Below are 25,878 nucleotides of genomic sequence, written 5' to 3'. Positions count from 1 at the left end.
CAACGTGGAGTTTCTACAGCAAACGTTTGAACGAGATGGAAGCTTTATCTACAGAGCTGAGCATCCTGGATTTTGCACGATTTTTTTGTGGCTTTGAAAATGTGGCAAAATTTGAAAGCTGCATGGAAAACCAATTCATTTTTCACCTTTAACATCCACTTTTACTATGAAGCCATCTCAGAAGAACAGAGAAGTCCAGCAACTGTCTTTTTAACTTTATTCAGAAAACAAATTTGCAGCACACAGATTTCAGTACATTACAGTCGGTGGGATTTGATGTGTAGATAAAGCTTACTAAACTCGTAAATTACCGGAGAGATCACAAAAATCCAAATTAAATAGCGAAATTTATATTTCCCGTGGTTTTCAATAAAAGACGATTTGTGAAATTTCTTACAGATTCCAATTTTACAAAGACATCTTCCGCAGAAAGCTGCTATAATTTTTTAAGAAAACAGAAAAAAGTATCCTCCCAAAATGTTAAGTAAAAGCTATAAAAATAATCTGAAATGCTTTACAAAAATGATACAGAAGGACCATGTTGTATACATGAGCTAAGAGAAAGCGCAAACATTACTGGGGCTGGAAAGGCCTTTTCTTCCTCTTTCCCCCCTCTCCGAGCATCTCTGCTAACAGTTTTCCAAAAGCTCTGGCCGGGCGTGGGCATGGGCGTGTGCAGGAGTACAAGGGCGGGCACTGACAGCACACCTGAAGCAGTCAGCAGCAGGGATGCAGATACAAGCCCCGGGGTAAAGGCACAGAGCTGGCTCATGGAGCCCAAAGAAAAGCTAGAGCCACCTGCAGACCGAGAGATAAGAGCAAAGCAGACGTGGGCATTGGCACAGGGGACACCCTCCCTAGTAAACTTAGAAAAATGGTTTCGTCCAAAAATAACTTCAGTAATACAGGTCCCACAATTATTTCTCCAACACCAGTTGCAGAAAAAACTGGGAGATTTCCGTGACCTATGCCAATTGGTGCTGCCGAAGGTGCTCTGGTAGGTTAGGTAATGAGTTTCTGTAACGTGGCATATGGGCTTCAGTGAGACAACGGGCGAGGAGTGTAAATTGCCGTAGAGGAGCTATTTCCAATTAAGTCTTTCTAATCTTCACATATCACCCCAAGTGTAGGGCTGCAGGTTCTAATTGAGTCTTCCCTATGATAAAGGTCACTTCGGAGAGCATATCACACAGTCAGTCGAGGCATGGTAGAGAGATTCAGACGTGCACCCGCATCTTCCGCAGCTCAGTTTAGCCCATGGAGAATGTTACTGGTAACGCAGTGCATAACTTCACGGTGGCTCTGTTGTGTTCTTCCGCAGAATGTTCAGGATGTGTCATTGGTCACAGCCTGTGCTCCCCCTGGTGGTGGGAGAAGTGAGATCAGTCCTCGTCTGCTCAGGCACTTTAGCATGATTGTCCTACCACAGCCTTCCATACAGTCACTGCAACGCATCTTTCAGGTAACTTTTGGGGGAATTGTATCTGCAGTCAAAACCAATGAATTTGGTTGTAGAGAGTATGATCACTATGTAATATGTGTAACTATACTTTATCTTAGAAAAGTTAGTCTAGCTCATAACATATGTATTGTACAGTAAAACCTTCTAATAGTAAGTTAAGTTAGAAAGAATACCTTAATATAATTTGTATGGTGTAGAAAAATCTTCTTTACTGTTTAATAAATCCCCTCTTAGAATGAAAAGCTTCTGTGCTACTTCTAGGTTACCGAGACTGAAAAACTACAGCAGCTATAGTCTCACACATATTTCTGCGTGAATGACTTAGCATTGCATCTATTGGAAATAGTCTGTATTAAATTTGCTGAAAATGCAAAAAATGAACGGCAAACCCAATAATCACAACTACTATGGAAAAGTTGGGCATGCTGACTTGGAGGGATGTGCAACCCGCAGGAGCTGATGGCAAATGAGCTTCACTGTAGAGAAATATAAGTCAATGCACTTTGGCAATTGTAATTTATGTGCTGTCTGGAAGGTGGACCATAAGGAAACTGGCAGGAGTAGTAGCACCAAAATGAATGTCATCGTTCTTATTTGATGACAGTCTGTGAGTGCCAGTGCAAGGTCAAGTCATATCAACAAGTAAAGTACCAGGTAATACCAACTTGTGTAAAGTGAGGAAGTGCTTGACAAAAGTTGTTCTTGTGCTTTTTTGGCTGTAGAAGGTTCTACAGAGTTCACATATGAAATGTGGTGTACACTTTTGGTCTCCTTGTTTTTTTAAGATGGATTATAGTGGAACTATAGGGCAGAGAATTAAGTGAAAGAAGTGAAACTTTTACCGCCTGGGACAGACCAAGGCAGCTAGGAACGTCTACACTGGATGCTAAGAGCTGAGATCACTGCTTACCAATCTCTTAGAAAGAAGAAAACAGGACATCATTTGAAACAACCAAAAAAAATGGAAATTTAAGGAAAATATATTTTACCAATAGGATAACCTAGAAATGGATCCTCCTACTTGGTATGGGTAGATATATATATATCTATCTATATATATATCTATATATATCTATCTATATATATATCTATATATATATCTATCTATATATATCTATATATATCTATATCTATATATATATAGATATATATATATATATAAATTTATTTATTTAAAAGCTTTTATATTCCACATCTTCCAATACATTATTCAGCATGGATTAAAATAATCAAGCATTCATAAAAACATAAAACAATAAAAAAACCCAATAAAAGTATATATCAATATATCAAAAATGTAACAGTACATACCATTAATGACAAAAATTTACTTATAAGTCTCTACAAAATGTAAACCTCTTCATTATTGGATATTTTTAAGAGAAAATGAGACCGTTTCCTAACCATTAAACTATTAATGGATATGGGGAGCTACTGTATCACTGAGTAGGATAGGCTGCTGTGACGACTAGATATAGTCAACCCTCATCAGGCTAGCTTTGAGACATTTAAACATTTAGAGGTTGCTATTCAGCAGTACGGCAAGAGAGGCCCGGCCACGCCTGTATCTCGTGAATTTCCGCATGCCGACGATTGCATATTTACTTGTTAAGAGACTAAAATCAAGAGATTTCTGTTTAGTTACTCCTAACAATAGAGACTTTAATTTTTCATTTGTGATTTCCTTAGTATGCCTTCTGTATGGCTCTTCAGAGCTGTGATTTTGTACTGTGCGGCAGGCTCAACAAAAGGCAGTGTATTTCCATCATCCTGTGTTTAGATTCAAAGAATTTACAATTTTATGAAAAGATACAGATGTATATCTAGCATAAAAGTTTTAACTTGTTTGGGTTTTTTTTTTTTTGTGCTTTCGACCAGGGCTGAAAGTGTTATATTAGTGATTGAGGCCATCCATCCATCCCTCTGTCTGTCAGGGGGCACAATAACTTCTGTGAAAATTCATAGATTTGGGGGTGGGTGAGGTCATTTTCAATAGAGTCAAAGTGGAAAAGTGCTAGAAAATCCATGAATAAGCCTGGCTTTCACTTTCTCCTTTTTTGTTTGGGCATATTTGTTTTTTTACATTTAAGTGTTGACTAAAATATACGATTTTGCCAATGCCTGTAATCCTTTTTTTTTTTTCTATCTAGAAACCGAGTGACAGCATGACTGTATGCATTTTAAACTACTATGTAATTAAGAGCAATCTGATGAAATAGGGGAAAATATTTCTGTTTCAGGTTCAGCTGGCAACGCATTTTCAGAAATACGACTTCTTGCCGGATGTCAAGAAGTGCAGAGATCTGCTGGTGTCCTGCTCCATAGCCTTATACTGCAGAATGTGCCACTGCATGCTGCCGACTCCTGCTAAATGTCACTACACATTTAATCAACGCGATCTGTTCAAGGTGAATTCATTGACCTTCAAAGCGTGCGCCTTTGCACAGTCCAGAGCTGATTCTGGGTACCATGTCATGAAAAGAGGTCTAGATTACCATGGAAACATAGAATAGGATGTCGGGTGAATCCCACCAGGACTCACTCACTCTGCCCACTTTCCTTTGCCTTTTGCAATATTGCTGTCCCAAATTGATCTCTGGCTTTACCTCCCACCTGTGTATTTATCCCAGGCTTTCTTGTATACTGTTACTGGGTTTTTTTTTTGCCTCCGCTGGAAAGCTGTTTCATGCATCTACTACCCTTTTCCATGAAGAAATATCTCCATAAGTTTCTCTTCTGGTTACCTCCTTTGAGCCCCAGGCTATCACCCTTTGCTCTAACTTCCTTTCCACTGAAAATGCTTGCTGATTTTGCCTTATTTATACTATTGAGCTATTTTAATGTTTCTGTCGCGCGCACACACACACACACACACACATATATATATATATATATATATATATATATATATATATATACTCACACATACTCCCTTCTGGTCCTTAAGTTATATTTCATAGGGTTTATGGTGCAGACCTTGAAGTATTTTGATAGTCCATTACTGGACCCATTGTCTATATCTATTTGGAAACATGACTCCAGATGAGATCATGGTCAGTGATTTCTATAGATGCATAACTGTCTTCTTTTCTTTACTGTTGTGCCTCTCCCCATGCATTCCTCCAGCTATAGCCATTGCCTGGTCACACTGTTTTGCTACCTCTCGCCCCTTCCCGAAATCTCTCTCCTGATTGGTGCACATAAGGACCTCATACTCCATCTTTGTACCACTCTCATCACTATTCACAAACCATTAATTCCCCATGCATTTGTTTGTTTATTTATATTTGAAAGGTATTCAGGAAACAGGAGTAGCATTTTCTGTTACAGAGAGAGGGTAATTTGAAAAGCCATTTCCGCGAGTAAACAACAGTGCTTTACCCGTGGAGATGGAGACTGCCTGCCCTATGTGTAGGTAAACTCACGTGTGTGGTACCTCTACACGTGTAACTTTGTAGTTAGAAGAGGCATTCCATGGGGCAAGGGTGGAAAGGGATTTGCACTTACGCGTACACTTCTTAAAATTCAAAAGTAGGCATGGAATTTTTCTCAGAAATGCTACCTGCACAAATGAACATGCATTGGGGCAGGCAATTATAAAATTACCTCCTGAACAACATGTGAATAATTTTTGGAGTAGCAGGCATATCCTGTCCATTAATTACCATGGTAAGAGAGACTCATAGGGAACGTTGCAGTTACATTTAAAAAGAACAAAAAATGCCATTAGTTTAATTTAACAATGGTTTCAGACTCTGTAGAATGGATGAGTGCTTGCCTTTTGGTGGTCCCATCAGGTCATTTGCCAGCATTGAAGGTCATTCACATGACCTGGTGAAATCCAAAAGCCATGTGCACTGCTCTTTCTATATTTAAACTGCCTTTTCTGTACCTTTCTTTAAGGAAATCAGACAAATGAATGTGAAACATAGAAATCAGCTTATCTTACACAGTAATCTTACAGAGGCATTTCAGTTTAGTCATCTAAACCCTATTAGGCGGAAATGTATCCTGCAATTGCTTAGTGATAAAATATAGCACTGTGCTCTGCTAAGAAGAGGAGAAAAGAACTTTTATTTAAAGAGTTACTTTATTCATGATTTCGGGCTTTACTTCCAAGGTCACTTGCACCCAACTGGTCTTTATCCTGAAATCTGTATTAGAGCTGATAGCTCCCTGTTAAGCCACTCCTGTGACTGGGGAGAAAAGAATACTTTTTTGACGCCTGTCAAGCCTTGATCTTGGAGATGACTTTGATTTAAAAGATGTGTAACCCCTGGGCTAATGTCCTCCATAGGACTCCAAGAGCCACCCTCCATTGCATGGGCTTCTATTTTCATAACCTCCCTTACTCTCCTTATGCCCCTCTCTTTCCAAGATTCCTTGCTTTTTTGGGGGGGGGGGGAGGGGGTGTAATAATCTCCAAGGCCCTGATCATTGTTTTAAAAGTCTTTAATGATAACATTAATAATCACATTGGACAATGGATGTGGTTCCAGCATAACTTTACTGATAGTTGTAAATGAAGATAAATAATAATGTACAAGTCCTTGGTCAATGCAATTCATTACAAATTTCATTTCCAATAATTCTGTGACCTTTTTACTGATTTTTTAAAATTTTAGCTTCTGTTTCAAATCCCTTCCCAATTACAGGCACAGTTTTGGAGCTCCCTCCCAAACTTGGTGGAATAGAATTCCTCACTAAATTTAGTTGGCATACAATACAATGCCCCTTGTCATACCTTGGTCCAGATGACTTTTCCTTATCCAACTTCCTCCAGTATATCCTAATGTTACTTCAGTGGTTTACACCAGACTGGTGAGACATTTCTCTTTTCCTCCCAGGAATGAATGTGAATCCATTCCTTCTGTTAACTTTTGAAGGGTCCTCAGATATCTCTCTGAGTGAAAGACTCCAGAAAAACTCTTTTGTTCATGATAGTGACCAAACTCCCTAGGCCCTGGGGAATTTAGTTACTTGACCAAACATAAAAACCCAGGCTTCCAAAAGCAGAAAAAGATGAATAAAACTTCCTCCAAAACAAAGTCTAAAAAGAAGTAAAAACAGTTTCTCAAAAAGAGACGCTACCCTGTCTTCCTTCTGACCCAGAATTTATTCCCAAAGGCCCAACGATACGTCCCTCCAAATAAAAAGAACAAAACTAGGAGCAGGCAAAACTCCATCCTGCCTCCTCAAAGATCAATTAAGAAATCCACACTACAAAATGGTGTCTCTGTTTATAAAACCAGGAGATTACCATAACAGCAAACCACATGGGGGAACTCTACACCCACTAAAGATAACTTCTGTTCTACTTACTAGGATGGTATATTCCTACTTGTAGAGACCCAGTGGGATTCTTTACGGTTATTTTTTCCTTTGTAGGGTAAACTGTGCTGTACATTCCTACTCTCTGTTTCAAAGTGGCTGACTTGTTGAGTGAATGAGGTTGAAGTGACTCATTAAGTACCTATTGTATTGAAGTATACCCCATTTTACAGCATGAAAGCAAAAATAGTTGTTTCTTTATTTTTGCCTATAGTAATATTAGAGGATCATCCTTTTTACTTGCCAGTAAAATATTTTTATATATGTTTGAAATAACTAAAACATTTTGCTTTGCAAGAAAGCTGGACATTTATTTATTTATTTATATATTTTAAATTTTTCTATACCGGCATTCGCGATAAAATCGCATCATGTCGGTTTACAATTAACAAGTGGATAGGGAACAAAAAGGTAAAAAATAACATTGATCCTAATAATAATAATAAATAATAATAACATTAATAGTAATAATAAAACAAAACATTCAACAAGAGAAAGGCTAAGGAATGCAGTTACAATAAAACAAGGGAGTAATACAACTTGGAGCATAGAAAAGAAGCAGGGGATTGAATAGAGAGAACCTATATACCAAGAACGATGTGCTTAAAGCATTAATGTATTGTCCTTATGAGGTAGAGATATTAATTAGCATGATTACGGCAAAGTCTGAGCGACTAGTTAATATTGGAATAAGTTCAGATTAGTTCAGGAAAGGCTTTCATGAATAGCCACGTTTTGAGTCTCTTCCTAAATGTGGGAAGGCAGGGTTCCTGTCGCAAATCTGGTGGGATGGAATTCCACAGTGTTGGTCCTGCAGTGGAGAAAGCTCTGTCTCTGGTGGTTATGTGCCTCATGGATTTGGAGTGAGGTACTTGTAGGGTTTCTCTATAGGACTCTCTGATTGGTCTGTTGGACGTAAATTTTTCGAGAGGAATTTGAAGGTTGAGCTGAGAGTGTTGATGAATATCTTTGAAAATAGTGGTTATGGACTTATATATGATTCTGTATAAGTGAATTGGTAGCCAGTGCAGGTCTTTGAGGATTGGTGATATGTGGTCTCTTCTTCGTGTGTTAGTTAATATTCTTGCAGCCGTGTTTTGAACCATCTGAAGGGGTTTAGTGTGAGATGAAGGAAGACCTAATAGCAAAGAATTGCAGTAATCTAGTTTAGCAAATATTATTGATTGCAGAATAGTTCTGTAGTCATGAAAGTGGAAGAGTGGTCTTATTCTTTTTAAGACTTGGAGTTTATAGAAGCAGTCCTTTGTAGTTTGATTTATGAATGCTTTTAGGTTTAACCTGTTATCAATGATAGCTCCCAGGTTTCTTACTTGTGGAGTTTGTAAATTGGGTGGAGGATTTGTGTCGATGTTACTATTTTCAGATGAAATTAGGAGGAGTTCGCTTTTTGACGAGTTTAGTATTAGATTAAGGTTGGAGAGGAGTCCATCAATTTTTTTAAGACAGGTTTCCCAGAATTCTAGAGTTTTAGTGTAGGATTCTTTGACGGGGATGACTATCTGGATGTCATCTGCATAAAGAAAGTGTTTAAGGTTTAAATTAGTTAGCAGTTGGCAAAGAGGGAGCAGGTAGATATTAAAGAGCATTGGAGAAAGGGAGGAGCCCTGTGGGACTCCCGTAGATGAAGAGTAGTGTTGAGATTCTTTGTTGTGAATTTTGACTTTGTATTTCCTGTTCCCTAAGAACGATTTGAACCACGATAGTGCTGTTCCTGTTATTCCGATGTTTGCTAATTGAATTAGTAGGGTGGAATGGTTAACCGTATCAAAGGCAGCTGAGAGGTCCAGGAGGATCAGTAAATAAGTGTGACCTTTATCCAGGCCCATGATGAGGTAGTCGGTCAGTGAAATTAGTAGAGATTCAGTACTTAAAGCTTTTCTGAAGCCATATTGGGATGGGAACAGAATTTTATGTTCCTCGAGGTAGTCTGAGAGTCTGGAGTTAACTAATTTTTCCATTACCTTGGCTATGAAAGGGAGATTGGATATAGGACGGAAATTGGTAGGATCCTTAGGATTTAAGTTAGGTTTTTTTAAGAGTGGTGGTTTAATTGATGCAATTTTCAGGTCGTCCGGGTATATTCCTTGTGCTAGGGAACAGTTAATTATGTCTGTCAGAGCATTGGAGATTGTGTCTGGTATTAGCAGGAGAAGTTTGGATGGGATGTGGTCTAATGGGTGAGATGAAGGTTTCATTTTCTTCAATGTAGAAAGAATCTCAGTAGTAGTGATGGGTTCGAAGGATTGAAGAGTTATGTCTTTGTTGTGGTGGAGTTAGTTGGCGTTGAGGTGTTGGTTTTCAGCTGTGTTATTAGGTTGGAGATTTTGTTGCTAAAGAAGAGGGCCAGCTCCTCTGCTTTTTCTTGTGCTAGGTTGGCAGGGATGTCAGGAGTCGTGGTTTGCGTTAAATTAGATACATAATAGATACATAATAAAACTGTCTTGTCATGAAGAAAGGACATTCCAGTCCTTTCTTCATGACAAGACAGTTTTACTTAGGCAGGTAGCTCTCTTGACAGCCATATAGACCGACAATTAGAACTGTTCATGCATATGGATACATTTATAAAAAAGAATAATGATTGTGCATGATATGCAGCCTTTATTTATTTATTTTTTTAATTTACTAAGGTTTTACAGGGCTTGCTGCAGGCCCATGAGTCTGTTGTTGTCTCCAAGGATACAACAGCTCAGCTCCTCGTGCACGAAGCAACCCGAGTCCTCCACGATCGCCTAGTAGACGTTACTGACAGGGAGATGTTTTACCGGTTTCTCTCCGATGAGCTGCATAACTATTTTAAGGTAAGCCTCTCTGCATCCATATTTATAGAGAATAAAAGAGCATGTAGCACGTTTGCTTGCATGAGAACATAAAATATTCTACTTGGAGTACAGGATACAAAAAAGTCAAAGAAAAAAGTACAGGTTCCAAGGTAAAATATTAGTGGCTGCAACGTTTTCAGGTGGGTGCAAAAGTCACAGACATTTTCATTAGCATCATATCTTTTTTTGTTGTGATTTTTGACATTTTGCATTTTTCCTGTGCTTTTATTTGCTTTCCATCATATGGAATGTTGAAAGAAGTTATGTAAAGAGGGGATCTGTGTCCATCCGTGGGCAAAATAATTCTCCAAGGAAGGGAGAGAAAATAGCCCGGTTTGCCTCACTGGAAGAAAATGGGAATACTGAGGGGGGGGGAATATGATTGAGGTCTACAAAATCATGAGTGGGGTGGAACAGGTAAATGGGGAACAGTTATTTACCTTTTTAAATAACAATAGGGCTAAGGGGCCCTTCTCTCTAAGCGAACAGGGAGCAGACTTAAAACAAAATTGGCAAAAGTATTTGTTTTCACTCAACGCCATGATCAGGCTGGGGAATTTGTTGCCGGAGGATGTGGTCAAGGCACCGAGCATATTTGGGTTTTAGAAGGGTTTCTGGAAGAAAAGTCCATAAATAGTTATTAACCGCGCAACTCAGGGAGATCCACCACTTGTCAAAGGAAATGAGGAACAAGAAGTTGAACCTACTTTTAGGGACTGGCCACTGTCAGAGACAGGATGCTGGACTCGATGGACCTTTGGTCCAACCCAGCATGGTGCTTCTTATGTCCTTATGTTTAATTTGAAATCCAGAAACATTGGGTCAGTATGTTCAGAGAACGGATCCCCACTCATGCTTCCCCCTCCAAAACATGCCCCTCCTCCACACACAGACCCCACCACACCTGCACATCCCCCTCACGCACACGCGCCCCACAGATACGCACACACCCACAGTCTCACCCCCCCCATACACAACTCCTCACCTTCAGACAGTCCCATGATCTCAAACCCCTGCATATACACACACACACACACCCACCCCATATACACCCCATTCCTCTGGGGTTTTCTTTAAAATACCCTCTGTCATGATCTGACCAACCTCCCCTGTGCAGCCTCCTCAGAGGCACTATTGAAATAAAACAAGAGACATTGCACAACAATTCACAGAAAAAGTAAAAAAAAAAAAAAAAAAGCCTCTATTTTGGCTCCATTAAGTTTATGGCAGCTCACCCAGCAAATTGGAAAGTACTGCAACACTTCCAGTGGGCCCAAAATAAAGATCTGTGTTTTAAGTAGATTGAAAAAGTAGTGTTCCCAAAGGATTTCCCAAGGGCTGCATGCTGCTCTGATTTTCAGGCTACCGGCAATGGTTATTCATTAGTGCTGTTCTAGCATTGCTGGAGGAGCTGCACTGGAAACGGGACACTTAGGGGTAGATTTTAAAAGAAGCGCGATCAGCCTACTTTTGCTTGCGCATCAGACTCAAGCAAAAGTACGCTGGATTTTAGTAGATACGCGCGCAGCCGCGCGTATCCACTAAAATCCTGGATCGGCGCGCGCAAGGCTATCGATTTTGTATAGCCTGCGCGCGCCGAGCCGCGCTGCCTCCCCCCGTTCCCTCCAAGGCCGCTCCGAAATCGGAGCGGCCTCGGAGGGAACTTTCCTTTGCCCTCCCCTCACCTTACCCTCCCTTCCCCTACCTAACCCACCCACCCGGCCCTGTCTACACCCCCCCCTTACCTTTGTCGGGGGATTTACGCCTCCCGGAGGGAGACGTAAATCCCCGCGCGCCAGCGGGCCTGCTGCGCGCCGGGCCGCGACCTGGGGGCGGGTACGGAGGGCGCGGCCACGCCCCCGGGCCGTAGCCACGCCACGTACCCGCCCCCAAAACGCTATCGACACGCCCCCGCAACGCCGCGCGCTCCGGCCCCGCCCCCCCGACACGCCCCCCTCCGAGAACCCCGGGACGTACGCGAGTCCCGGGGCTCTGCGCGCGCCGGGAGGCCTATGTAAAATAGGCTTCCCGGCGCGCAGGGCCCTGCTCGCGTAAATCCGCCCGGTTTTGGGCGGATTTACGCGAGCAGGGCTCTGAAAATCCGCCCCTTAGCTTAGATCCCCTTCGCAAGGTTAGACGCACTGGGCTCAGGTCGCAATAGGCCGATACCACAATCCAAGCTGAGGCACTGGGAGGGTGGGAGGGCAAATTTTGGAGGAGCGGGAGTGGAGAGGCCAACACTGGCCCTTTCAAATTACATTTTAAAGATGAGTTTGAGGGGGTCTGGGTGCGAGGGGAGCAGAGGTCCCTGCAGGCTTGGCCTGGATTTTCGGGGGGAGAATGTCATTAGGCCTATGAACTTTTTCTTTTATTCTGCAGCTCCCAACCAGATACATGCTTCTGAATATAAAGATAAAGGGGCGGATTTTCAGAGCCCTGCTCGCGTAAATCCGCCCAAAACCGGGCGGATTTACGCGAGCAGGGCCCTGCGCGCCGGGAAGCCTATTTTACATAGGCCTCCCGGCGCGCGCAGAGCCCCGGGACTCGCGTACGTCCCGGGGTTCTCGGAGGGGGGCGTGTCGGGGGGCGGGGCCGGAGCGCGCGGCGTTGCGGGGGCGTGTCGGCAGCGTTTTGGGGGCGGGTACGGGGCGTGGCTACGGCCCGGGGGCATGGCCGCGCCCTCCGTACCCGCCCCCAGGTCGCGGCCCGGCGCGCAGCAGGCCCGCTGGCGCGCGGGGATTTACGTCTCCCTCCGGGAGGCGTAAATCCCCCGACAAAGGTAAGGGGGGGGTGTAGACAGGGCCGGGTGGGTGGGTTAGGTAGGGGAAGGGAGGGTAAGGTGAGGGGAGGGCAAAGGAAAGTTCCCTCCGAGGCCGCTCCGATTTCGGAGCGGCCTTGGAGGGAACGGGGGGAGGCAGCGCGGCTCGGCGCGCGCAGGCTATACAAAATCGATAGCCTTGCGCGCGCCGATCCAGGATTTTAGTGGATACGCGCGGCTCCGCGCGTATCTACTAAAATCCAGCGTACTTTTGCTTGAGTCTGATGCGCAAGCAAAAGTAGGCTGATCGCGCTTCTTTTAAAATCTACCCCTTATGATCTGGAAAGGGGTACGACGAGTGAGGTGATCAAATCTGCGGATGACACAAAATTATACAGAGTAGTTTCATCTCAAGCGGATTGTGATAAATTACAGGAGGACCTTGTGAGGCTGGAAGATTGGGCTGTCAAATGGCAGATGAAATTTAATGTGGACAAGTGCAAGGTGTTGCATATAGGGAAAAATAACCCTTGTTGTAGATACATGATCTTAGGTTCCATATTAGGAGCTACCACCAAGAAAAAAGATCTAGGCATCTTAGTGGATAATACTTTAAAATCGTCGGCTCAGTGTGCTGCAGCAATCAAAAAAGCAAACAGAATGTTAGGAATCATTAGGAAGGGAATGGCGAATAAATCTGAGGATGTCATAATGCCTCTGTATCGCTCAATGGTGAGATTGCACCTTGAATACTGTGTACAATTTTGGTTGCCACATCTCAAAAAAGATATAGTTGCACTGGAGAAAGTGCAGAGGAGGGCAACCAAAATAAGGGGCTATGAGGAAAGGCTAAAGAAGTTAGGGCTGTTCAGTTTGGAGAAGAGATGACTGAGTGGGGATATGATAGAGGTCTACAGAATCATGAAAGGTCTTGAATGGGTTAATGTAAATTGGTTATTCACTCGCTCAGATAATAGGACTAGGGGGCACTCCATGAAGTTAGCAAGTAGCTCATTTAAAACAAATCAAAGAAAATTCTTTTTCACTCAGCGAATAGTTAAACTCTGAAATTCATTGTCAGGGGATGTGGTTACAGCAGTTAGTGTTACTGGGTTTAAAAAAAGTTTGGATAAGTTCCTAGAGGTTAAATCCATAAACTAATATTAAGATAATTAATAAGCAATAGTAGTTTGTGATCTATCTAATGTTTGGGTATTTGCCAGGGACTTTTGACTTGGATTGGCCACTGTTGGAAACAGGATACTGGACTTGATGGACCCTTGGTATGACCCAGTATGGCATATCTTATGTTCTTATCCAGCCACACGGGGCTGTATAACACACACACACACACACACACACACTCCTTTTCTCTCAGACACACATGCTTACACACATACACACACACATGCTCCCTCTCAACATACATGCTTACCCACACACAGTAGCAGTCTCTATGTAGCAGGCAGGCAGGATATGATACCCTGTGACTGTGAGGGCCTCCTTTTGTTGGGCCACTGGGTGGGATAGGATCCCCTGGCAGTTGCGGGCCTCTTCTATTTGGGCTCCCAGGCAGGACACAATCATGTGGCGGCCACATGGTCTCTTTCATTGGGCCGCCGAGTGGGATAGGATCCTCCAGCGCCGCAGGCCTCCTCCATTTGGCCCGCTGCGGGATCTATTCCTTGCCAAATGGGACAGGATCCCCATTTCCCCCCTGCGGCTGCAGGGCCTCCTCTTTAGCTGGACCTTTAATAGTGCTGTCCCTTTAATAGTGGGGGTGAAAGGGAAATAGAACCTAAGGTTACTAAGAGCCAAGAGAAACAGATAAGTATGAGAAAAAAGAAGTGTGAAGCTTGCTGGGCAGACTGGATAGACCAATTGGTCTTCTTCTGCCGTCATTTCTATGTTTCTATGTTTCTATGGACCGCTGGTAGGATGGGATCCCCAGTGGCCATGAGTTCTCTCTTAGATTGATTCAGCCTCCGGTGCGATGGGCTCAGGCAGTGGTCCCCAGGCCACTGTTCCCTAAGGGCCACCTCACTGTTCAAGCACATGAATCCAGGCCTGTAAACAGGATGGATTCAGTCCAGAAGGTGGCTACTAAAATGGTCAGGGTCTTCATTTTAAAACATATAGGGACAGATTTAAAGATCTAAATGTTGTGGACACGCCTTGTGGCTACGTATTCCGTGGTGAATGCATGCGGGAAAGTCCTGGGAAGGTGCATAGAGGTGTGATCGCTTGCTCCTGTGTGAGTGTGAGCCCCTGATCCACGAGATAACTCAGAGAGGAGCCCCAAGATACCCCGAGGATAGGAAAGCAAGTGCAAGCTTGGACACAGTTCGAACTCATGAAGAATGGAACCGGAACAGGAGACTCCTGGTTCGGGAGGCTAAGAGTCAGAGTTCATAGAAGAAGGAAGTTTCCTGGAACTTGGACTAGATGAGGACTCCTGGACATGGATGAAGAGACGGTGTACTCTTGAAGACAAGATAAGACTCTTGGAGATAATGAAGAGGAACACTCTTGGGTACGAAGAAGAGACGAGAATCATGGAGTAGGGAACAGATGAGAATCTTGGAGTAGTGAAGAGACGAGGCTCTTTAAGTTAGGGAGTGCTATTCCTCAAGGCGCCCTACACAACCCCGAGGCTGGTCGCGGACCACCTTGTCCACTGTGTGCCCTACACAACCCGGAGGCTGGCCGCGGACCACGCTAGGAACGGGAGGAGCACCAGACGGAGAGGAGTCGGGCAGCACTCGACGAAGTCCAACGGAGGGATTCCAATCTATCAAGCATAGACTGATTGGAGAGTCTGGGGAAAGCCAAGATCTGCTGACGTGTTTTCCAGGATAAAGAGGTGTAGTGAAGAGAGAGGTACGCAGAAGGCAATACCTCAGAGAAGCCATCTTGACATCAGGAAACCTGGACATCTGAAGAGATAGAAGACAGCAGGAATGGGCCTTTGCTTAGGGTAGGATCTGGAAGTCTTTATAGAAGAACAAGACGGACAAACATCTGGATGAAGGACGTCGGGACACCAGGTCATCTGGGACTCAGAACAGGCGGACTTCTGGACGTCAGGACATCGAGACATCGGAGCGTCAGGGACGTCTAAGAATAGACGAGGGATCCCAAGGCTTGTGGAAGGAAAGCCTGAGATTGGAACATACCACGATGAAGGTAGACGACAGGGGAGACCTGGGCATTGGACGAAGACATCACGAAGAGAGAAGACTTGAAGAAGAAGTCTTCTGGACAGGAGCTTGAAGATTGGAACAGTGGAACTCCGAGGATGGAAACTGGAGACGATAGAACTCCGAGGATGGACTCTCTGGAGGGTGTTGATCCTTCCGAAGGCACTGAAGGAATGGAGCAGTGTCCTTTTATAGGGCAGGGGCAGGAAGAGCCCTGAAGAGGGTAGACTCAGAAGTAATCTAAGGTAATATTTCTTTACAGGAAGGGTAGTGGATGCATGGAACAGCCTCCCAGTGGAGGTGGTGGAGATGAGGACAGAATCTGAATTCAAGAAAGTATGGGATAAGCACAGGGGGTCTCTGAGAGAGTGGTAGGGACTGTAGAGCTGAGCAGGTGTGTGGATGGGCAGTCTAGATAGGCTGTATTGTCTTTTTCTGCTGTCACGTTTCTATGTCATTGTATAGGTATCGTGGCCCAAGGAGAAACTGATGACAGAGTCCCCCATGTTTGTGGATTTTTTGGATATGAACTCTCCCACTGAAATCACTGGAAATAGAATATATCGACAAGTAATGAATCACAAAAAACTTACTTCCACATTAGAGGAGCTCCACATGAGAATAAATTCAGCAAATGTTGAGGTAAAAATGTTTTCACACACACACACATATAAACCTAGCCTCCTGCACCTTTGAACTAATGCCTGTATCTGATTAACTAGAATAATGATCCTCCTGTGCCCTTCCGAGATAACGACTTGCAAATCGGGCACCAAAGCAGGAGATTCAGCTTATTGATTCCAAAGTGAGCTGAATGTATGACTCTTACCTTTAACGATTGTAAAGCATGTTGAGATCCTTTCTGAATAAAATATTATTTAAATGCAAATTATGATTGGGGTGGTTGTTAGATTATGCCATTCGTGGTAATACTAATCCTTCTCTTCCTCGTCCGGGTATTTATGGGAACTGCCTTCATTCTCTGCAAGGTACTATTTTTAACCGGCTGTGTCTGTGAACACCGTCTCTTGGTGATTGTTTGGCAAAACTGTGTACCTCTTCTTATCACGACGCTGAGTGTGCTGGAGTGTTAGGGGTTTTTAGGGCACGTTAAGCTTCCAATCCAGATCTGCATGGGGGAACTAATTCAGTCTTGTTGAGAAATGCCTGGCACCACTTCTATCCGTTAACCTTGTCAGCAGCGGGGAATCTTGCTGACAACTTGATTCAATATAAAAACAGAGTCGTGACAAAAGGAAGCGTGCAGTTTGTTAGCAATCACCAAGAAGAAGTGTTACAGAAATAGCAAGTTTAATTTAAAAAGAAAAAGAAAATATAGATAGTATCATGGATAAAATGAAAGAGATTCCACATCTACCCAGAGAACAGGAGGAGGTCTGGTTCCTGTGAATGATAATAATCTAACAATAATGATGATAATAATTATTATAATTATTATCAATAATAACAATAATGATGATAATAACAATAATGATGATAATCTAACAATAATTTACGCTTTATTTGAATTGTTCACTTGTTCTCATATTTATTCTCATATTTATACTCTATTAGACGCTATGTTTTAATGTAACGCCTTAGCTGCTATTGTTATGTTGTTTTATATATTCTATTAGAAGCTTTGTTTTAATGTAACGCCTTAACCGCGATTGTTCTGTTGTATTGTAAACCGATATGATTTGTTAATTATACAAGAATGCCGGTATATAAGAATTCTAAATAAATAAATAATGATGATAGATAAATATATATCTAGTTTACCGGTTGGAGGGGGAGGGGAGGTTTCGGCCCTCATCTGTCCTGTCTGTGTTTCCAGATTCCCCTTGTGTTCTTTGAAGAAGCGATACGGCACATCACGAGGGCTGCCAGAGTCTTCAGGCATCCAGGCGGTCACATGATGCTGGTGAGAAAACGGCACTTTTTCCAGTCGCATTTTTTGTCAGCCGACCTTTATTGCTGCGCGCAAGGTGGTAATAAGAGTGAGGGTCGGGTTGAGGCCCAAATAAGCAGCTACGCCCTGGGGGTAAGATATTAACAAACTGTGGGGCGAAACACAACCTCATGCGCTCTCCAACATGTTTCCGGGTGCGCCGAAAGCTTTCTCCCACTTTGTGTGTGTGCAGGAGAGATTTTTAATGCACGGGGACCCCTGGTGAGTTTACTGCTCAAGCATTTATCCGAGGGATCTTGCCGTCTGAGCCACGGGAGTGAGCAGGTCAGATCCCCTGGGTGGAATTTATCCCACCGCGGAGCGGCTAAACATAGCCATAGTGGTGTCGGTATTTGAACATACAGGTGTTACCTAGGGGCATGACTCGGACAGGTGTTACCAGGCACCATGCACACGTAGGGGAAACCTACGTGTGCATGGTGCCTGGCTTCCCTGGCCTTGTCCCATCCGTGTAAATAATAGGTGCAACGTGCACGGGTGCCGAGCCACGTAGCTCTCCCTCTGAACCTTCTCTCGAGGTACACAGCGTATGCCATGCCATGAGAAAACCACCACCATAATCCTAAAGGGTTTTTTTCCAGGTAACTTTTGAAATTAACCGCACAAAAAAAACCCCAAAAAAACCCTGAGATTTGGAAAATTTTCCTCTGCTTTCCCGCATAAATTTTGCACAGGTGGGTGTGACTTGTGACCCCCCCGCACAAATCTTAGCTGGATAAGACGGGGCAGTGACGGAGGTGTTCCGGGAGCAGGGTTAAATCTTAGCCAGTGAGGGCTGATACTCAGCGGTCCATAGCTAAATTTAGCTGGGAAAGTATGCCCTGAAAAATATCTGACCTAAAGTTACTCAGCTAACTTTATCCGGACAAGCTTTTCTGGGTACGTTCCGCTGAACATCCGGATAAAGGTGTCTGTGTAACTTCACCCATGTGACATTCTCGCTCACCGGCCCTCAGAATATCGAATCAAGCTCCGTAAGTTTAATACGACTGGAGGTGCAGCAGTAACTGATTACATAAGCTAAGAACGTCAGGCCTGTCGCTGGGATGACCAGGGGAAGGTGAGCACACCCCTCTGAAGTTCACGATTTTGTTGGATGATTCGGTCATAGCCAAGCGAGCTTGAATCTCATTTCAGAGGCGGGGGTCAGAGGCGAGTCCCTGGCAGTGTCTTTAAATAAGAAGAGGCGAGAAGCATTATTTCCAGACCCTCTGACTCGACCCTGCCGATTTGTTCAGAGTGTGATGCTTCCAAAGGGGATCGCCCCTTAGGTAGTATTTAGGGGTGTTTGTTGCCTTATAGGGAGATTACACTGTCAGTGGGGTATCCTGAGGGGTAGCAGGGCTTTTCGGGTTGTGTTTGACTGTCCTGGCCATTAAGGTTTAGTTTTTTTTTGGTTGCGATTTAATTTTGTATTATGTTTATAAATTGTGCCAAAGCTGTTCCAATCCCTAGTGAGAGTAGAGCATGTGAATTCTGGGGTTATGGTTTTCTATTATTGTTTTATTATTTTCTTTTAATTATTAATGTATGCTTTCTTTCATATGTTTATGAGCTATATTAATTTGTATGCATGAATTGTGTTATATACTGTGTTTCATTTTATCTGTAACCCTGGGTGGGACAGAACCCTGATGCTGTCCCCAAAGTCACATAGAAATAAAATAGATCCTATCTGTAACCAGTTCTCCTCGGATAGCTTTTCACTTCTGAGGTCCAGGGCTCCCTGGGGGGGGGGGAGCATAGCTTCAATGCCCTTTTTGCATTAACCAACATGCACAGCCCTTTTCCCAGCCTCTGTAAACAGCACTGATAATCTCTGCAGTCTATAGCAGCAATAATCAAACTGACAGGCAATGTGGATTCCAACTGCTTTACTGATACTTAATTAAACTGACCGACGGTTCTTTACAGCACTTAAGAGTTAAAATAAAGTTGATGAACAATAATGAATAAAGATGAATAAATTAGTGACCTCGCCCCTCTATAAAAAATCTTTTAATTTATTGAAGCCAACTCCTTAACAATGGGGTCCTTCTCCTTCCAATTACTCGGACTGGAGAAAGCATAATCCTTCTTCCAACCCCCAAATATATCCCAAGCTTCTTCCCGCTGTAGAATGGTTGGAATTCAGTCCCAATTACTTATCAGAACACAGCAAGTTCCAGTTCTCATCTCTGTCCTGAAGTCGTTTTGAATATCTTACATCTCTTCCTGAAAGCACCAGGAGGCGGCCCTTCTCTCAAGTGCGGCACACTCGAGTCATTAGAAAAAAAATCAAATCTTGAACAAAACCTTCAACTCCTTCCCTCTGGTAAAGGACAGGAGTCCATTTCTCCTTGGTGAAACCTCCACTCCTCAGGCTCTAACTAGCGGGCCGATACAGTAAGGAGCGGTAGGAAGAGCTGCGTTAGTGCCGGGCGCACCCGCGGTTGCCGCACGCACAGTCCGGCTCACCTACCGCTCGATACTGTATTAAAATCGATTGCAAATTCAAGCCGTGTCCAACACGCGTCCAACGCGCGTCCATGAAGCGCAATCCATTTTACTGTATAGGCGCTTTATACAGCGCCTATGCAGTATCCTGGGTGCGCTGGTGCCTGTCATTTGAAATGACAGGCACCAGCGCGTTCAGTGCGTCCATGTGCTTTCATTGGCTTGAGCGCCCGTCAATTTGGGCGCTCAAGCCAGCGAAGCGCATGACGTCACGGCGTGCGCTTGGCTGGCTTGAGCGCCCAAATTGACGGGCGCTCAAGCCAGTGAAAGCACATGGACGGGCGTGCGTGACGTACGCCGTGACGTCACGCACGCCCGTCCATGTGCTTTCGCTGGCTTGAGCGCCCGTGCACTACGGGCGTGCGTTCGTCCGTCTTCGCCGGCGGGGGCCGCTGGAAGCTGCTTTCACCGCCGGCTGGCCCCTCCGGAGGGACGGCAGAGAAGGCTGAAAGGGCTGAAAAAGAAACAAAAAGTAAGTTGGTTACACTTATTCACATATTTTACATGTCAAGTCGCTTCGGGAGGAGGGGACTTTAGGTTTTACATATTTTACATATCGCGTCGCTTCGGGAGGAGGGGATTTTAGGTTTTTAGGTTTTACATATTTTACATGTCCAGTCGCTTCGGGAGGAGGGGATTTTGGGTTTTCTTTTGGGGGAAAGTTTGCCGCCTACCCTTACCCCTGCCTCTAACGCAGGGGTAAGAGTAGGCGGTAAGTTAGCAGGTTAAACGCGCGGCTAAACTGCAGATTAAAAAGGCGATAGTCGGGGCGTGCGTTACTGTATGGGAGGGAATAGCTAATCCGATCGTTTACATCTCATATACATGCCACGGGCGGAAAGGGGTACTCGTTGATTTCAAGAAGTGGTAAGGATGGGTTAAAAGGGATAGTGAATCGCGGGTTGGGCTAACGCGGCCAAATTGTGAGTAGAAAGCGGGTTAGAAGCAGGGTAACCGCGGCCGCACTTTACTGTATCGGCCTGTATCGGTGAGAGACGCCTCTTCCCTCTCAGTGAACTGGAAATGGGGTCCCAAAAGAACAAAAACAGTCTTTGACTCAAAAGAGGAAAAAGCAAAGCAGAGACGGAAGGGGGTGAGGGAAACTTTCTTGTCTCCCGAACTGAGAGAACAGTCACTGAGGAAAACAACTCAAAGTGGAACTGATCGGAAGTGAGATAGAGAATCAGAGTCTTCCCTGCCCCCCAGATATAACCTTACATGGGAATGCCCCAATCTCCTGTGAAGGGGTACCAAGGCTCTCACAGTAAAGGTTTCCAAAAAAAAAGGGTCTAAAAGAGAAAATAAGCCAAAATAGGTCACATAAAAAAGGCTGATCCGCAAGAGGGCAACTCAGGAAACTCCTCTGAGCCAAGTTAGCAAAAATAATTAAGAGGCGGCAGGGACATCCTGCCTTCTGAAAGCTTAACCAAAATTCCCCACCCTAAGATGGCGGCAGGGGTTTAAATACTGCTGGAGCACACCATCTGCAACTCTCACTTGGGGGTGGAGTAAAACTCAAACCTCTCTTCACTAAGGGGTAGATTTTAAAACACTGCGCATGCGCGTCCATTGCTCGCAAGGGGGGGCAGACACATGCACTTACACATGACGACGCAGCGGGGCCTTCCCCAGTTCCCTCCCAGTCCGCTCCAATTACGTCCTTCCCCTATCCTGCCCTCCCCTATCCCTATCCTAAATCCCCCCCAAATTCCTTGTCCTACCTTTGGCGCGCGCCAGTACCCTGCTGGCACGTGATCCCCTGGGACAGCAGCAAATGACGCTGTGCCGGGGGCCTCTAGCCCCACCCCCAGACTCCCCCGGACTGCTCCTTTCACTAACCCCGGGACTTACTCGCGTCCCAGGGGTTTACGTGCGTGGCCGGGCCCTTTGAAAATTGGCCCGGCGCGCGTAAGGCCCGGCCACTCACGTAAACCCCCGGGTTTTATGCACGATTTAAAATCCAGCCCTAAATCTCTCTGAACCTCCCCAGCTAGTTAGTACCTTCCTTCTGCTAAGGAAACAAGAGGTTCCTTACGCATATATATAAAGTATTTTTATACATGCTGCAAGGTTCTCTGGGCAGTCCTATAGGTGTGAAAGGGTGCATATAAATTCAAAATGATATTACAGTATATCAGCAACCGAAATGAGACACGGTTTATCATTTTGTGGGCTGACACATTATGATTTGTGTTACTGCGTACGAAGGACCAGATTTATGTTTGGAGCAAAAGAGTACAAAATGGACATAAGTCAATCTGTTTGCACAATTTTGAAACAGTACATCTTGTGTTGAGGATTTAATTTCCTCCAGAGTCATGAAAAGAGAGAAAAAAAAAAGTTCTACAGAAAACATCATGCCAGTGAAATCATCTGCAAAGTTCGCTTGCCAGACTTTTGACTGAAAGAACAAAACCAAGAACCTCATCCTACTCCCGAGCGTCCAGTCTAGTCCAGCAGCTGGGAGAGATGGAGAGAAAGGGACCCGAAGGCCCGCCATCAGCCCTCCAGTTCCCTGCTATGTTGGGGGCAGTTTTCAAAACCATGGGGACAGTTGCAAAGTCCACCGGTACGTCCCCTTTTGAAGATTGTCCCAGAGAAAAAGCACCGGCAAAGTCTTTTGTCTGCTTTTTCCTTAAATATGATTTCCTTGGGGGAAAAAAAACAAAACAAAACACGTGTTGACCTGCCCTTACCTCTGACCCCCACTTGCTTTTCCTGTGGGTAAAAAAAATGGTGGGCTCACATACTGGTCAATACAGTAAAGTGTGGCCGCGGTTATCCTGCTCCTAACCCGCTTTCTACCCACTTTTTGGCCGCGTTAGTCCAACCCGCGATACACTATCCCCTTTAACCTACTCTTACCACGTCCTTAAATCCCCGGGTAACCCCTTCCGCACATGGCATGTATATTAGATGTAAACGATCGAATTAGCTATTCCCTCCCATACAGTAACGCGCGCCCCGACTATCGCTTTTTTAACCTGCCGTTTTGCCGCGCGTTTAACCTGCTAATTTACCGTCTACCCTTACCCCTACGTTAGAGGCAGGGGTAAGGGTAGGCGGCAAACTTTCCCCCAGCCCCCGCTCACCTGCCCTGGCCGTGTCCATGGGTGCTGGTCTCTGGGGCAGCCCCAGTCCTCTCCCCTCCTCCCGAAGCAACGAAAGCGGAAAAAAGCGAAAAAGCGAAAAAAAAAAGTTGCAAGAGAAAGAGGGGAGAGAGGACGGGCAATCCTACGCTCGGGATTGCCAGTCCTCTCTCCCCTCCTCCCGAAGCAAGGCTGCTTTTCACGCCTTGCTTCGGGAGGAGGGGAGAGAGGACTGGCAGTGTAAAGCAACGAAGCAACTTACTTTTTTTGCAGCCCCCCTCCGGAGACGGACATCGGCGAAGACGACCGCGGCTCCCCTGCCTCCAGCTGCCCGCGAAGATGGACGCATCGCACGGGCGAAAGCGGCCCCTGTGCGTGCAATTGGGCCGCTGAAGACATGATGTCACATGCCGTGACGCCAAACGTCGTGACGTCACGCCTTGAGCGGCCCAATTGCACGCACAGGGGCCGCTTTCACCCGTGCAGGCGTCCATCTTCGCGGGCAGCTGGAGGCAGGGGAGCCGCAGTCGTCTTCGCCGATGTCCGTCTCCGGAGGGGGGCTGCAAAAAAGTAAGTCGCTTCGTTGCTTTACAATCTGTCATTGCATTCTCAAGCACCTGTGTCTAATTCATTTATCCGTGATGAAAAGAAAGTTCTATGGACTTTTAAAGCAGCAGCAGTATCTTTTTTTTCTTTTTTTTTAAAGAAAATAGAGTTGATAGTTAAAACAAATCATTAAGATCCCTCTTTTTCAAATTTGCATTAAATTCCCGAGGTGATATCAGTGTTTATAGATTTTGACAGTCACACCTGCCACCCTCAATCCATGAGTTAAGGTGCCGCACGGGCGAAAGCGGCCCCTGTGCGTGCAATTGGGCCGCTGAAGACATGATGTCACATGCCGTGACGCCAAACGTCGTGACGTCACGCCTTGAGCGGCCCAATTGCACGCATAGGGGCCGCTTTCGCCCGTGCAGGCGTCCATCTTCGCGGGCAGCTGGAGGCAGGGGAGCCGCAGTCGTCTTCGCCGATGTCCGTCTCCGGAGGGGGGCTGCAAAAAAAGTAAGTCGCTTTGTTGCTTTACACTGCCAGTCCTCTCTCCCCTCCTCCCGCAGCAAGGCTGCTTTTCGCACCTTGCTTCAGGAGGAGGGGAGAGAGGACGGGCAATCCCGAGCGTAGGATTGCCCGTCCTCTCTCCCTTGCTACTTTTTTTTTTTTTGCTTTTTCGCTTTTTTTTTGCTTTTTTGCTTTTTTCCGCTTTCGTTGCTTGCTTCGGGAGGAGGGGAGAGAGGACTGGCAATCCTGAGCGTCGGAGAACCGTCCACTTCCTGGTACCTGTCATTTCAAATGTCAGATACCAGTGGGTCTGTGAAGCGTTAGGCCAGCGCACCCAGGATACTGTATAGCGCTCTATACAGTAAAATGGGTTGCGCGGGCCTAACGCTTCACGGACGCTTCTTAGACGCAGCTTGCATTTCCAAGCTATTTACATACAGTATCGAGCGGTAGGTGAGCTGGACTGTGCGTGCGGCAACCGCGGGTGCGGCCGGCATTAACGCGGCTCTTCCTACCGCTCCTTACTGTATTGGCCTGTTAGTGTGGGTGGTCAGTGTTCAGACAGCCCCTTCGGCCTAGGGGAATGCCTTTCGAAAAGCTGCTGTTTATGACTAGCCACGGGCAGGAGGCTCCTCGGGCTGTCGGGGGACATCATTTACCTAATACCAGCAGCTGCGACGAGCTTAGAGACCCCCTGGTAAACACACGTGAGCTTTCACTGGCAATCATGTCCACGGTGTCCCCTTGTGTCAGACTAATTTAATCGCTTAAAAACGACTCTGGGTAATTAGTGCCTGCTAAATCCGTCCCATGTCTTTCTTTTTTCCCTAGCACCTTGTGAACAAAAAAAAAAAAGGATGAATTTTCCGTCTAGGCAAGCCGTGCGTCGCCCCTTTTGATAAGCTCATTTTACTACTAATTATGCGCCTTAACTCATTTTTTCCAGTTTGGAAAAAGCGTATTATTCACTATGCAAATGAAATCTATAAATATAAATACAGCCGTGCTATCTGTAACCACTCCTCCTGAATATATTACGGGGTTTCGTAGAATCTCCTTCCAACCTCCTCATTTTAGTGTATGCTGACATTTTACCTGGCACGAGCGCCACCTACTGAAAGACTTTTTAAAAAAAGATTCTATCCACTTTTGTCAAGGTTATCATTGGGTGCAGAATTTCTTGCAGCGGAGGTGTCTCAGCAGGATACGAGGACCCCATTCCTCAGGCTTCTGAAATCTAGTCATTTTCCCCCTCCCACCCCTATTTCCTCATCTCATTCGCTTAAACCAGCGCTGCTGTTCCTAGAGGCTTTCTCCCTTTGGTCTTATTCTCAGGTCTCCTTTCCCTATTGCCCTGATGTATTTTTTCTTATAAATTTATACTTTTTGGGGGAATAAAAGGTGTGCACCTTTTCATTATCGCAGTGGCCTCTTGTTTTTAGAAATCTCCTATGCCAGATTCACACTTCACATGTGTCGGTGTGGCGCCTGAACAGGTTTCTGATAAGGATCAAGATAGCGGCACCTTAACTCATATGGATTGAGGGTGGCGGGTGTGACTGTCAAAATCTTCAAACACTGATATCACCTCGGGAATTTAATGCAAATTTGAAAAAGAGGGATCTTAATGATTTGTTTTAACTATCAACTCTATTTTCTGTAAAAAAAAAA

At 44.9% G+C, this 25,878-nt stretch overlaps 1 protein-coding gene across 2 annotated transcripts in view; it reads left to right on the top strand.

Annotated features, from left to right (window-relative positions):
* Nucleotides 1–25,878, top strand: part of DNAH14 (dynein axonemal heavy chain 14) — a 461,040-nt gene that overhangs the window by 270,159 nt on the left and 165,003 nt on the right. For both annotated transcript variants that reach the window (XM_029593090.1, XM_029593089.1), the window contains exons 50-54: nucleotides 1,322–1,462; nucleotides 3,703–3,870; nucleotides 9,445–9,615; nucleotides 16,060–16,236; nucleotides 17,432–17,518. In XM_029593090.1, coding sequence (XP_029448950.1) covers nucleotides 1,322–1,462; nucleotides 3,703–3,870; nucleotides 9,445–9,615; nucleotides 16,060–16,236; nucleotides 17,432–17,518 — 744 coding nt within the window. The remainder of the gene's footprint in view (nucleotides 1–1,321; nucleotides 1,463–3,702; nucleotides 3,871–9,444; nucleotides 9,616–16,059; nucleotides 16,237–17,431; nucleotides 17,519–25,878) is intronic.

The sequence above is a fragment of the Rhinatrema bivittatum genome, chromosome 3 (genome assembly GCF_901001135.1).
Source record: "Rhinatrema bivittatum chromosome 3, aRhiBiv1.1, whole genome shotgun sequence".
Classification (NCBI taxonomy): domain Eukaryota; kingdom Metazoa; phylum Chordata; class Amphibia; order Gymnophiona; family Rhinatrematidae; genus Rhinatrema; species Rhinatrema bivittatum.
The sequence above is the reverse complement of the archived record's forward strand: the minus strand, read 5'-3'. Positions and strand labels throughout refer to the sequence as shown.